The 14,598-nt window shown below is 38.4% G+C and overlaps 1 protein-coding gene across 1 annotated transcript in view; it reads right to left on the bottom strand.

Moving 5' to 3' along the window:
• ralgapa1 (Ral GTPase activating protein catalytic subunit alpha 1) overlaps window positions 1-14,598 on the bottom strand; it is a 251,419-nt gene that overhangs the window by 123,012 nt on the left and 113,809 nt on the right. The window contains exons 17-20 of the mRNA XM_086002312.1: window positions 13,133-13,276; window positions 10,417-12,045; window positions 9,489-9,613; window positions 6,923-7,210 (exon numbers count right to left, since the gene is read on the bottom strand). Of these exons, the coding sequence (XP_085858438.1) occupies window positions 6,923-7,210; window positions 9,489-9,613; window positions 10,417-12,045; window positions 13,133-13,276 (2,186 nt within the window). The remainder of the gene's footprint in view (window positions 1-6,922; window positions 7,211-9,488; window positions 9,614-10,416; window positions 12,046-13,132; window positions 13,277-14,598) is intronic.

The following is a 14,598-nucleotide window of genomic DNA, read 5'->3' on the forward strand; positions in this document are numbered from 1 at the left end:
TGCTGTATGAGTTTTTAAATAATGAAAATGATGTCTTACTTCAGATTGGTGTAGATAAAAGCAATGGACCTAACTGAACCTGGGAAATGTTTGATAGAAACTTTTGAGAGTTCTAAAAACCACCTAATCAGAATTCCAAAATCAACCATAAGGCTGAACTAGAATAAGTGGTTGCAGTTTACGAATTGTACATGCTGAAACTAACGCCAACAATGTAGTTACGGAATATCCCTCAAGTCATTGCTGGGAGACTGGAAGTTGGCTGAAATCACAAAAGGAACTATGGTGAATGCCTTTTAGCATAGGTCTGCTTGGTGTTGATCACAGGCCCAAGCAATGGGCCATTTTATGGTACAGAACTCAGAAGCCCCACAAAAGGGCTGTTACTATACTGGGCTTGGTCAATGGCCCTTCAGCTGAATGACAAACACTTAACTGGGCCGTTCTTTTTTGCAATTTCCCATGAAACTTGCAGTAATGTTTCCATCTCGGCATCAAATATGCTGTTCCTGGCAAAAGCATTTGCAGTCATTGCTGCTGTTACTCTAATGATGTGACACTAGATGAATCCATACCATGCTGCAAAGCAAATGTCAGAGACCTCAGCAAGTCCAAGATGTAAACTGCTGCTGTAGCACAGCAGTCTGCTTTGATGAGAAATAGTATTTGTCCAGTGGGCCTTGCCACATCTGACCTTGCAGCTATATTTGTAAAATTAAATGCAACCATACTTCAGCTGGACATTCAAGATTCGTATTGTGCATAGTGAGCTTCCTAGGCCGGGAAAAAAAACCTGTAAAGCCACCCTGCCAATCTTCAACTGAGTCACTATAAAATGGTTCTATTCACTCCTTGATCTGTTTTGAGGCCTGATCCAAATAACTCTCAGATGACAGCACAGATATGACCGCAGCCCACAGGAAAGCAGGCAAAACAAACTGTATGAAAGTTACTGGCGGTGATCGATGCATGCACTGCATAAAGGGTTCTACGGATCAGAGTATATTCAGATTTTGAGCCATCTAAATTGGTGGCTTCTGTAAAGCTGAAACTTGTCAAATATGCCATCCTTGAGGTGCTTATTGTGGTGGTCTTCCTCCTCCCCAACAAAAGATTTCCATTTTGAGCTGCTTGAGGTGCTCATCATGGTCGTCTTCCTCCTCTCCAACAAAGGGTTTCAATTCTGAGATGCTTGTGCAAAAAGAGAAATTATCAGGTGAATCCTATTAAAGGTTTGTTGGCGATTTGAACAGCTCCTCTCAGGAGACAGATTGCAGCATGTCTCAAGCTTTATTCAAAATGTCTGCTTCAGGGCTGGGCATATGATGTTTTTAATGTCAATCCAATCTCTGACTAGATGGTCCTACATAACTTATCTTTACATTTTACTTTATTTAAGGCAACTTTAAAAAAAAACGCAATTCAAATGAACATAAAATTATACAAGATGATTATATTTCATCATATAAATTTTTGTATTCTGGTTGAGTACCTCCATTCCAGTTCACTCCTTCCAATCTCAGGTTTTGTTTGTTTTAGTTTTTTGTCAGCTCTTTTCACACCAGCTCCAACCTTTCAGATGTTTTGAAGTGATCAATTCTGTTTTATCATCTGCTCTTCTATAATCCTTGTTAATCACTCTTATGCAGAATAATTGCCTGTTTCCATTTATTTTGAATGCGCTCTCACTGTATCTCCTGGTAGCAGTGATTTTAAAAGGCCAGGCTCCTTATTCATATTGCTGTACATTGTTTGCTTACATTTATTGTGGTTGAGCTGATGTGAAACTCCTGGATAATATTTGGTCAAAGTAGATGTTGGAGGTGGAAGTATTGTTTGTGTTCTACAGTCCATCCCATCAATAATTGTGCTGGCAACATCATACCATCTCGATAATCAAGCAGGGCTAGATGCGAGTCTTAACTGGTTGCTTTCTTTGCAATTTGAATAGCCTGCTCAGCTTTCTCGTTGGTTTACGAGTAGCATGGTGATGAGATTGTGTTTAAATCTGTAGGCATCACTGAATTTCCTCAACTCCATACTTGTTAACTGGGCCAATTATCAGAAACTATTTCATCTGAGATACCATATCTAATAAATCGCTGGTTGCAATGCACTTTCATATTTAAACTCTTGGTCTGGCTAACTGAAGTTCAAAAAATGTCATTAAGTAGTATTAATTTGTATTAAGTTCAAATAAATCAGTACCAACTTTCTGCCAAGATTATCATGAAACATTGTGTTTTCACTGGCTCTTTGTGCACTTTTCGTATGCGTTCCATGTTTTTACTTGTGGGGGAGTCTAAAACTAGGGGCCATAAATGCAAGATAGTTACCAATAAATCCAATAAGGAATTCAGGAACAACTTCTTTACTCAAGAGTGGTGAGACTGTGGAACTTGCACCACATGGAGTGGTTGAGGCAAATAGCACAGATGCATTTAAGGGGAAGCTAGACAAGTACATGAGGGAGAAAGGAATAGAAGGATATGGGATGAGTGAGATGAAGTAAAATGGGAGGACACTCATGTGGAGCATAAACACCGGCATAGACCTATTGGGCTGACTGATTACATAGAATTTACGGCATAAAACTAATGTAATGATGGCCATCAGCTAACCTTATCTGCAATTTATACCGACATACCAAGCGAGAACATCCATCTCTAGTAACCTTTTGACGTTTCAATTCCTTGGTGCCTTTAATATACTTTTCATTAAAGTTTAATCTCACCTAGTCTTGCTTCAGACAGGAGACAGGATGTCATGCACACAGTTATTTGATCATCTTTAAAATCTGTTGTCACAATACATTGGGTAAATACAGCTCTGTACCTTTCTTGTATTCTATGTCAAACTACTTTTCCAACTTACATAGCGTGCTCTGTAGTCTTTGTGGAGTTTCATGGAGCAGCTTTTTCATAATAGTGTTGAGGTTTATGATCAGTCTCCACCACCAAATTTCTTGCATACACCTACTGGCAGAATGTTTTGCACTCAAACAGTATAAGCTGCAAGTTTTCTTTCTATTTGGGCTTGGTTCTTTGACTTCCTTTATTACCCAAAGTTTCTTTTTTCTATCTAGATCATCCCAAACTTTACCACAAAGTGCAACTAGAACATTCCTTGGCAGATATATGACTGGTTGAACATCTGGTGTAGTCATATATTCTGTTTTCCTGCTATACATCTCAGAACTTTAAATATGTCAGCAAAATGTGTGTCACACTTAGCCATTTATTGTTAGTGATTGTATCAATTCTTTTGTTCAAACACCCAAACTGGCATGTTTTAAGTTCAAGAACTACTATACTAGCTGTACCATAATTTGAAACTCTAGACTGTGGTATGTGTCTTTATGTTCATACACCACATTTTCTTATCAGCTTCATGTAACCAGATGAGAATGGTTTTGCATACTTTGGGTTTATTTTTAAAATATTTTAATAAAATCATAATTTGTTGAACACTAGTTGTCGTGTGCACTTTACCAAATTATTTACAATCTGTAAATCAGCTGGAACTAGTTTGTGTATGAAGTGACATATCTCCTTCACTCATTACTTATAACACTACCAGTACGACATAGTTTTTGTAGCTGCATTTGTTGGCATCTGCAGCCATGCAAATATCAATTGCATTTTACTCTCCTAGTAAACTGCCTCTATTTTAATAATTTATTATACAGATTACAATTAAGCCTTTAATGAAGCGGTTTGAGGAGTTCTTACTCAAAAGGTATGGACTATTTCTATAAAGCTATTACATGATTAATTTCCCCCCCCCTCAGCTTGACAGCTGGTATTAAACATATGCCTTTTGCAAGTTATATTTCCGTGATAGGTGAAATATTCTCTAAACGTACCCATTAATACCTTCAGTTTCCATTTATAATTGCCCTCACCATATACACTCTGTGTTTCCTCATCTATCGCATAGTAAAGTACTGGCCTGCATTTTTTGTTTTATCTCCCAAGTCTGCAGTTGTTGTGCATATTTGAAGCGTAGTTTCCATTTTCTCCACACTTCAACAATTTCTTCTAATTTCATTATGGTCTGGAAGTTTAAATCTTCCATTTCCATCCTAGTTCTGACATTCTGTAAAGATTTGTAGCCGATCTAAACAACTCCTCTTTGGGAGGCCATTTGCAGAATCTCTCAAGCTTTATTAAAAAATCTTTCGGGCTGAGCCCCAACGTTCCCTCTAAGCTGTGCGGCCTTAAAGGGGCTGTGCACCCAAAAAACAATTAGGGGGAACATTGCTGAGCACATGGTTGTTTAAGATCAATCCTTTCGGACCACTAAACGGCACCATTCAACTTTTAATATATTATGGACCCTTCTGGGTACACTGGCTGGGGTCGTCCAGCAGACAACCCCCCCCCCCCCTTCAAGAGGGAGCATGGCAATTATTCAATTGACTGGCACATAAATTGATTTATTGAATATACTTAAATACAAAAGGGATGGGAAAAGACCCATCAGGCCATCCAGGAATGATGCAATCACATACATCACTGACCCACCCCTTTACCATGCAATCTCATGAGACACAAAAAAGGGGAAATCACTAAACAATTTAGGAAAAAAACCTGAGAAATTCTTTCCGACTCCCCCAGGTAATCAAGGAAGGCTCCAGGAAACGACGATAGCTCATTACTCATCATCCCAGCTAATTAACTTATTTTCTATAACTGGAAATGTTCTCTTCACTTGGTAAACCTGTATCTATCTGCAAAGTTTAGGTAGTATGTCCCAGAGGGCAATGATTCCCTGTGAAAGTAAAACTTCTAACCTAACTCTTTGCCTAGGAATTTTGCAGGCCCTCGAATACATTCCTTTTCCATCTCAAATAAGCTATCCAACCAGACTGAACCCAATCCCTACATCATTTTTAAAAACTTAATCTTATCCCCCCATAGCATTTGAAAACGGTTAACTTTTGGAGTCTATCCTGATAACTAAGTGCTCCAAAGCTATCTATCAGTCTGGTACCTCTCATTTGCACCTTCTCAGAAGCCATCTACGATTACCAAAATTGGACACAATACTCCCAGTGTGGGCACACGAAAGCTTTGCATAGACTAAGTAAAGTGCTACTTATTTAGTACACTATAGGATTCTAGCAGTCCGTCTTAAAACTAAATTTGCCTTCACTATAACCCGGTTAACACTAGTTGCGTTCAATGCCATTCATGGTGTGGCCACAATCTTCTTGTTGGGTACAGCCCTTGCAAGTGAGGCTCTACATTGATTGTTTTCTCCTTGTCTTTATGTATTTTGCCTTGGGCTTATAATGATACTTGGCACTGGTGAGTTCTCAGTTTCAAATAGGATAACCAAGCACTCAGTGCAGGCTGGCTCAGGTTTCACGTTAATACCTGGGAATGATCAATGTGAATTAAGTGCTGCTACCGAGTACTTGGCAACCAACGACTGGGAGCGGCCACACATATTAAACTCAGTAACTCCAGATTCAAAGTGGCAGTCTTTCATCCGCTTTTCTTGTTTCTCAATTTTGTCTACCATAATATGGGACACACAGTTGCAGGTGTGTTCAGAGACTCAAAGGCAAATGACAGGCAATGATGCTATAGCAAAATACTGCGGATGCTACCTTGGTGACAAGCATTTTGTGCCAGTGACTATTGCATTTTGCAAAGTATTTAAAGTCTTTGGCAGAAGTTGGTGGCAATGTACTGTCCCAACTGTAGAGGTACATCAAATTCACCTTGATGAAAGCCATACATTCCCTGGGTCAGTGCAGCCCAGCTGAAGTTACACACTGTATTGCTAATTGTTAAATTCCAATTTCATGCCTCAACCTCCAGGTTTGTGCACATATTTGTTTTTAAACCTGCTTTTTTGATCTATGTGGCCGTGGTTGGTCAATAGTTGTTGCAGCTTTGCCCGCTTTATTTGCATTGATTCCATTTTATTTTCCTTTTGATTTATTGGTGTGCATTTTCCATTGCCCACAGCAATATGGCATTTATTCTAGAGATTCAGCAGTACAGAATGGCTAATTTAATTCTGAAAAAAGATGAAATGAAGGACTGGCTGCTTTGAAAACACAATACATTTTCTAACTGTGAATAACAGCAGTAGTTTTCCAATTTGACCTACTACTGTGGAGAGATTAAAGGCTTTGTCCTAATTCAAAAGAGGTACAACCCGATCAACACAAAATGCAACCTTTTTAGCTGGGGAAAAACAAACAGATGACTGGTGCAATAGTACCGGCCCTGGAGATTTATAGGAGACGGAAATCATAGAATCATAGAATAGTACAGCACAGAAGGAGGCAATTCAGCCCATCAAGTCTGCACCGAGTAGGGATTTACATGTGGTACTACCAATTTACATCAGGACATTTTTATATGCGTACTAAGCACGTGGTTTCACCAGATTCAATTAAGCTTGGCTTAACCCCTATAGTATGCAGAGGATGCTTAGATGAGCAATATATTTTTTCCTCTCACTTCTGGCATGGAGAGTGAACACCAAGCATTGGCAGGTCAGCTGTAACAGGACAAGATGCACAGTGAAGTCCTTTCTTTTCTGTCTTAATAAGTGATTTAACCCAATTTCAGAACAGCACCCCCATGTGAACTATTATGAATGTTTGCACATCATAATGGCCCCTTTGAATGAGCTGGCAGCTCAGAGTTCAGCAAATGTCCCAAATGTATAACCATTCCACTTGTTTTGCATTATAAATTTTCTGTACTATGTGACTTGCCACAAAAACTTGGTGGTACGGTAAAGAGCAGAGTGAGAGAGAAGATTCTCAATCCGGGCTAAATTTGGTCTTCACTCCCAGGTGAAAGGACATTCACAACATCTCAAATCAAATCAATCCAAAGCTGCAGTTATTTATTTTGAAAAGCACTATTTATTTCAGAGATACAGTGGGTCATGCAGCCTTCAGAATATTAATAAATGAACACACCTCAAAACTTACAGAAAATTCCAGAATGAGAACATACTTACTCTCAAATTTTTGTCCATCATATTGAAAAGCATTGAAAGAATCCGAATGGCTGTCAGAACTAATGAGATCACTGCTTCCAGCACTGGCCGGGGAAGTCCATTCTGATGGGACGCCTGGGTCATCTACCGGTCGTGTCTGATTTTGTCTGTTCAACAAATCAGGAAGGTCTTTTGGCACTTCCAAACTACCAGGACTGCTTCCCCTCCTCAAAACATTCTAGTATGAAAAATAAAATTACTTTTTCCTTAATCATAGCAAATTTATGTAGCTTGAATAGGTTAATTATGTTCCAGTTAAGGGCGGAAGTGAATCTAATGAAATAATTTATTTGTTTGACAATTGTTCCTGTGAAGCACTGTGGGGCCTTTTACTACATTAAGGCGCTATACAAATGAAAGTTGTTGTTGTTGATACATTAATCTGCTTTAGATACAACAATTTTCATCAATCCACTACATGGCTTTCTGATTCAACTTGAACCATCAGTCCTCAAGACAGCATTGCTGCAGAAGTGCTCTTAAACATATTTGTAAAAGCAATGCATGGAACTAAATCAGTTTCTAACAAAAGAAGTTAGTTTTGCACAGAGTTTAAATATGGAACTGCAGTGACTTTTTCAATTTGGATGCGATGCTACTGGTGCTCATACATGAAGATAGCGAGTTTGGCAAAGTACTGGAGAATTCCTGATGCCCATGGATCTTACCCCAGAACAACTGAGTATCTCCAGCAGAGAAAGGATAAGATGGAAAAATAGAAACTTAAGTTATAAACAATGCTCAGTTTAATTTTTTTTGGGTGCGCGGCTCATTCAAAATACCTCACGGGCACGGTTTTTCCCCATTTAAAAGCCGGTGAGCTGGCTGTGCAGGAGCTGTAGAGTGCTGCCTTAAAAGGGAACATTGGTTGTAAAGTATTTTGGTGAAAATGTTGGAATAAGAATTTCAATATTTCATTTTAAAAAATGATCTGCCCCACTTTTGTTTTAAAAGAGAAATTTAAAATAAAACTGCAAAGTATTTATGAACTTTTTTTTTGATACGAGAGACAGCTCTACTGCTGTCCAGATTACCAAAAAGTCATGGTCCACGACAAAAAAAAGTATACAATGCAGTGGGTAAGGTTACCTGATTGCACAGAATTCTTACAGAAAAAGAGGGAAAGGTTCTTATGATATTCCCATGTGGGATGATACGAATTTTGTGTTTATATGCGGAGAGAAAGAAATAATTTTCAAATTTGCCTTTGTTACTTTGTTGTGTTCAGTAATAGCAATAATCTGTTGGCCTATCAAAGCATAAAACATGCACAAGAATATAGGACAATGACAGTGCACAGATTTTTATGCTCCACTGTTAGTTTTTTTGATAGGAGCAAACCACTCAAAACTTGAATTCATCCAAAATGAGGCAATTTGGGTCACCTTAATTTCCATTTTCTCTTCTCAAACTTTGCATCATTTTCTGTTTAAGATGGGCAGGGATCCTGCCTGCAATCCTCTGCTCAACAGCATCCTCTATTTTCTGCTACTCCCTCCTTGTGTGGAGACACCTTGGCCCGGAATTTGCTGTGGGTAATAACAGCGAACGAACAGTGTTCGCTGTTATTACCCCTTTGAAACTGACTGCAACGTCAGGATGTAGCACATGCGCATTCGAACGCGGAAATCCCGACGTTGCAGTCAGTCATTTATTGCTCCGACACTGGCTGCGCTGGAATATGTCAAATCATAGAAACGGACGAAAACGTTGGCTCTTCCGTGGTAATACTGCTGTTAAATATTCCATTAAAAGTTAGATCCTTTTGGATTAGGTATAATTGGGGTTTTAACTGCATACTGACTGCTAAACAAAGATTATGGCCCTGAAAAACTAATTTTAATTTTGTGGAGTGTCAAATTTATCAATTTTAATAAAAAATATTTTTTTTTTTTTTTTTTTAAGAAACTTAAAAAAAAGTTTGCTCATCTTTATTTCAGGTTTGCCGTTTCCCCACATAAAAGAGGCCCAATCTTTGTTTTTCTCTAACATTTTTTAAAAAGTTAGAATCAAAAGGAGTTTACCCAATTCCTGGTTTGCTGACTGAGAAATCTGTGTTTTGATTGGCTGCTAAGGCAGTTTATTGACATCCCAGCAGCTCATGTTAGGGATTCCCTATTAACTTGCGTGATTTCAATTACGCGTTGGAAAAGCCAAATTTCTCGCCACGGAGATCATGAGATCTTTGTGGGAAGCCTACTTTGGGGCCTTTGCTTCGCTGCTGACTGCAAATTATGGGCCCTTATCTTTGGACAGGAAGCCTTTCAACTCTTAAAAATAAATTTACAAAATGCAACGTCAAACTATTCATCCCACTAATGTTTCCTAAAGTGTTGCACCTTCCTGGTGCATGGCTGCAGGAAACAGCAACGTGGGACGAGTACAGAACAGACACACAATTGCTATGAGTTGCCATTATAAATACAATTGTAATACAAGGTGGTAAACCAACTTACCACTGAAGTACCAGTTCGTAATCTTTCTGCGATAAACTCATCCATAAGATCACTGATGTTGGGATTACTATTTCCAATATCAGTGCTGAAAGGTCGAGGTTTTTGACTAGGGTCCTCCTTATTGACTGAAAGCAAATAAGGCATTTAAAAACAATAACACAACTTCATAATTAATACAAAAACACAATATTATTTACTAATTAAAGCAATAAAAGGAATTTAGCATTGCAAGAGTTACTTGCCAAATCATGCAGTTCCCCAAGATATGAATTGTCCTATCCTTACTGTGTGCAATTAGAGGTAATCACAAGTTAGCATTAGCATATTTTACATTAAAAAGATTAGTAGAGGTTAACAATTTTTAATCTTTGATTGAAGAGAATTTTTTATAATCTAAACTACCGTCAACATATTTTCCTTCCCAAGACACAATGAATGTGAACTCAACTCAAATTATTTGATAGCCATGCTTCAAAACTTCTCTAAAATAGTTTTATCTTACATGTTTATTTCCTTGAAAGTCATATGAAATACACCTTCACAAACACAAGTAATTTCTCAATCGAAGACTCTAGAGACTTTGTGTACTATACTTGCAAAGTCTGCCCCCTAGTGCTGAAAACAGTTAAAACAATATAAAGTGCATTAACACAGATTCAATTCATCATGCTACCATAACCAACCACTAATAAATTTACTGTCAAAGATTAACAACTGAAAACCTGCACACAAAAAAGGGAGACATTAGTATGAATTTTGTGGGGGAAAAAACAAATGTTTGCCAGGACATATCAGCGAATCAAAAGCGCATGCAAAACCAATAAAGGAAAGCAGTGATCATCCCCAAGCTATTTGATTGCTTAAAGCTTTTCAGTTGCATCAAGCCAAACAGGTGCTCCTTTGTGCGCTGCACACTGTTAGTGCTCACCTGCAACTTTCCTTCCAAAATATCCCAAAACATGACTGTACAGATCCCTCAGTGGAGCCTCTGCTGGTACTTTTCTCTGTCTCTGTGGGGAAACATTTGCCTTCGACTTTGAAAAAGCGTGTACAACAGTTCTGTAAACACCACCTAGGGAATTCTGTTGCTGCACTGATTCCTGTAAGCTACAGGACCTAAGTGTTCCAGGACCAGCCACCTGACTACCACCTGTACTTCCCTTCAGCACTGGGGCACTTGCAGCAGTAATCAATGTTGACTTCCGGTTCTTATATTCATTATGAGAAACTCTAGTGTCCAGAGGCCTATAGACACCAGGTTTCACTGAATCAGTTGGTGCAGATGAGCCACTGCTGAAACCACTAAGTCTTCGAAGTCTCAACTTCCAGTGAGCTTCCTTACTGTCCAATGGGGTGTGGAACTGTACAGACTCAGTAGATGGCCTAAAACTAACATGCATACTGCTATCCTTTTTCTTATTTGCTATGCTTACGTACTGCGTCTCTGGTGTTGCTGCATCAGTGATTTCTCGGTTAGCTGAAAATTTTTGTGCACTTAAAGCTTGAAGTGGGTCAGTAATTGCGGTAGTGTGTGAAATCTTATTTGAATACATGCTATGTGCGTCAGTTATCTTATTAAGTTCTGTGACCGTAGAAGTTTGACAAGCGGCATCAGCTAGCAGTTTCCTTTTACTTTGAACTATTACTTTGTTGCAAGTCTGCATGGATCGATGATGATCCGTTGATACTACCGCTCTTGCATGGTCTACCTCAGTTGCCATCTGGCGAGTATAGACTTTTCTCCTCTGTTTGAAATCTGGATTTTCTGACTCCATCTCTGATGAAATTCCCTGTTCAAAGCTTTCAAGTTGTTTGCAATTATGCTGTTCAATATTAGTCTCTGGTAACTGCTTTTCTCCAGCAGGAAATGTAGTAATGCTCAAATAATCTTCTTCTGGACATGGAACAGTTTCTCCAGCATTTTCCAAGTCCTGTATTTTTACCTGTGCTTCAGTTGTCCCTCCCAACATCATATCCTGGCTACTAGCATGGTACATTCTTACCAGCCCCACACAGTCCAGGTCCGTCTCATCTACCATCAACTCAATATTTTCATTTAAGGGAATGCTATTTTTGTCCTTTCCCAATTTCTCTTTAATGTGCTCAGCTTCTTGAATAGTCTCATTAAAATACTTCTGTATGGAGGACAGCAAGTCTGCCTCACTGTCATCTATTGTGTGCTGACTGCACTCATAATAGGATGCTACTGTTTCTACATCTCCAACAAGATGACAAAGGTGATCATAAATACTATCACCAACTTCCAGAGAGCATTCTGTACTGTGTGTATCTGTAAAATGACTTTCAATGGACCTAGATAATGAGAACACCTCAGCAGAACTTTGCAAACTTGAAGGAACTGATGAGCTGTCAATGACAGGAACTGCACCTTTAACTCTTTCAGCTATGAATGGTTCCATTATATCAGACGTGCTGCTGCTTCGTGGCATTGGCTGCTCTTCACGTACAGTACTAAATACTTCAGAGGTGTTTTCTTCACTCTGAGAATAATGCCTTATTCGAGTAGGCCGGGCCAAAATTTGGGCATCATCAAGATCTTGAAAATAAACCACAATTAATGGTTATAATTTGGAGACTGGAATTTCCAACAAAACAAACATTCCCATTACCAGCCATCCCTTGTATCTGTACAAGCCAGCTCAGGACAAAATACATCAAGCTTAATGAATGGAAAGATGAATGCCACAAAGATCAGTATATCAATTCTGACCACTGTCAATCATTTATTGTACTATTTGTAAAATAATGTATAATGCTATCCCATATATCCAATTGTCAATCTTTTGAACTACATTTCCCAAACTAATGATTCTGGATTTCCAGTTATTAGAAGCAACTTGCCATCTTCAGATGGTTTGGCTAAATGGAAGAGCATTGTATTAACATGCAAGACTTGCTTCATTTGCTTGAAAAAGGGAATCTTTATTATTTACAGGAATCTTCTAAAGGCTTGTGACAAAAAAACACAGGAGCACAAAAATCAAACTATTTCACACAATGAATATAAATAATGTTTATTTTACATTTCTTTTGCAATCTCCATAACCTGCGATTTCATAACCCAACTTAGCTTTGTTAAAATTACATATCATCTCTGTAGTGTTTACTAAAGTTAATGTTTATATTTTAATAGAATTAGAAAAAAAGGATATATAAACACACACACATCCATGCCTCCATTTTTTCCAATTCTATTAACACACTTGTTTACTTTTCAGTTCTGAAGGGCCCTGCCTGAAATATTATTTTCTCCATAGATGCTGACTGATCTATTTATTTACAACCTTTTCTGTTTTTGTTTCAGATTTCTAGCTTTTGCAGGTGTTTTAAAATTTTATAATGTTTGCACCAAACATTCAAGTAAATAGATGGCTAAAAACATTAATGCAATAAGAGAGAGGCTGGCTAATTTATGCAAGTCAAATTTGTAGCAGAAAACAGACTCAATATTTATCCTGTAATTTGTTTCCCAATTTCTAGCACTAATTAACTTAGCAACAAACTAAGCTTTTTCATTCTGCTCCATTTTACAAGTCCCATTAATTGTTATGCGGTTAGAATAGCCAAGCAAGCAACAATACAAATGGTAAACAGGCACAGGAAGTAAGCAGAGCTGGAACTACCTGGAAGATCATCAAAAAAGGGGGTGAGGACTAGGTCAAGCAGGTAAGGATAGGAAGTAGTATGGAGCAGAACAGGTGCACTTTTAGCATTGCGCATAGAGGCCGATGGACAAACACAATCACCAATGGATCGGCTTCCGATGGCTTTAAAATAAAATTTAAAATGAAAAGAGGGAATAAAAGCAAAGAGTAATAGTAGTAATGAAAAAGTGCTTTCACAAAAAGACAAAAACTAGGACACACAAAAGTAAACTACAAACGTATAACTACAGAAGACAATTCTGTGAACATACCATGAGCTAGGATCTCAGATAATCTAACAACATTTAAAATCCACTAAAAGGGTGAGTTTAATTGGATTATATCCAATTTTTTGTGCAATAGACATCAAAATCATGTACAGGAAACACATGCTTAAACTGTATGCGATTATTTTGATACCAATAAATTCTAGTCACCATTACATAAATGCAGTGTACTCATTTTAAAAGGTCTTGCACAAAGAAAATCTGAAGGATTTTATCCTCATGTTGTACAGAATGTGGCAGTGGACTTTTAAATTTTCATTCAATAAGCCATCCCACTCATTGACTCAAAGGCCCACAACTGACTGACTGACTAGGTTCAAATGCATTGAAGAGACTTTTCTCACTAGCAATATGCAGTTTCAAAATAAATGTTTTTAATTGTACAAGTAAACAGCTATACACTGTTGCCACAAATGATGCAGGCAAGTGCCCAAGGGACAATCAACTGCTTTCTAGAATGGACCACTATACAGGGTAGCAATAGCTTATTGGATACTTTCATATAGAGATAGAGTACCTATCATTCAAGGTCTTCATTCTTTGATATGCACCTATCACACACTGTAGCAGTAAAGCCTAACTTGATTTGTTCTTGGAAAATCATTTTCCTAGCAAGCATGTAAAAATGACATGGTAGATGAGCACTGCTACATTTGGTCTCCTAGATCAGTGGTTCTCAAACTTTTTTGGTTGAAGGACCAATCATCAAATCGATTAGTAATCATGGACCCCCCATCTAAATTATACTATAAATAATACTCATATGAAAGTGCTGCATGCAAAGAGTGTTTTAATAATGCTTTTGAGAAAACAGGTATTTACTTACAGATATCGGTGAGATGGTTGTGCCTGCTTCTCACATCAATTCTAGGCATTCCGCAGCAACAGATGACCACTATTAGCCACTTAGTGCTAGACAATTTTTAAAACAGTCAGCAGGCTGACCAAGGTGAGTGAGGGCACGAGAACCCATGCACATGCTGGGATGCTGCTGGAAGCATGACTCACCGCAATACTGTCCCACTGGCATGTTCAGTAACAGCTGCACTGTGGGATTGTATGTGTTTGCATGAACATGTCCAGGCACGCGTTTGAGGGGCCTCCGTAGGCGCTTTGATCACGTTGGTAGGATGGCACAATGTTGTGGCGCTTGGGAGA

Source organism: Somniosus microcephalus, chromosome 12 (genome assembly GCF_052327205.1).
Source record: "Somniosus microcephalus isolate GS21.2 chromosome 12, FLI_Smic_1.0, whole genome shotgun sequence".
NCBI classification, from domain to species: Eukaryota; Metazoa; Chordata; class Chondrichthyes; order Squaliformes; family Somniosidae; genus Somniosus; species Somniosus microcephalus.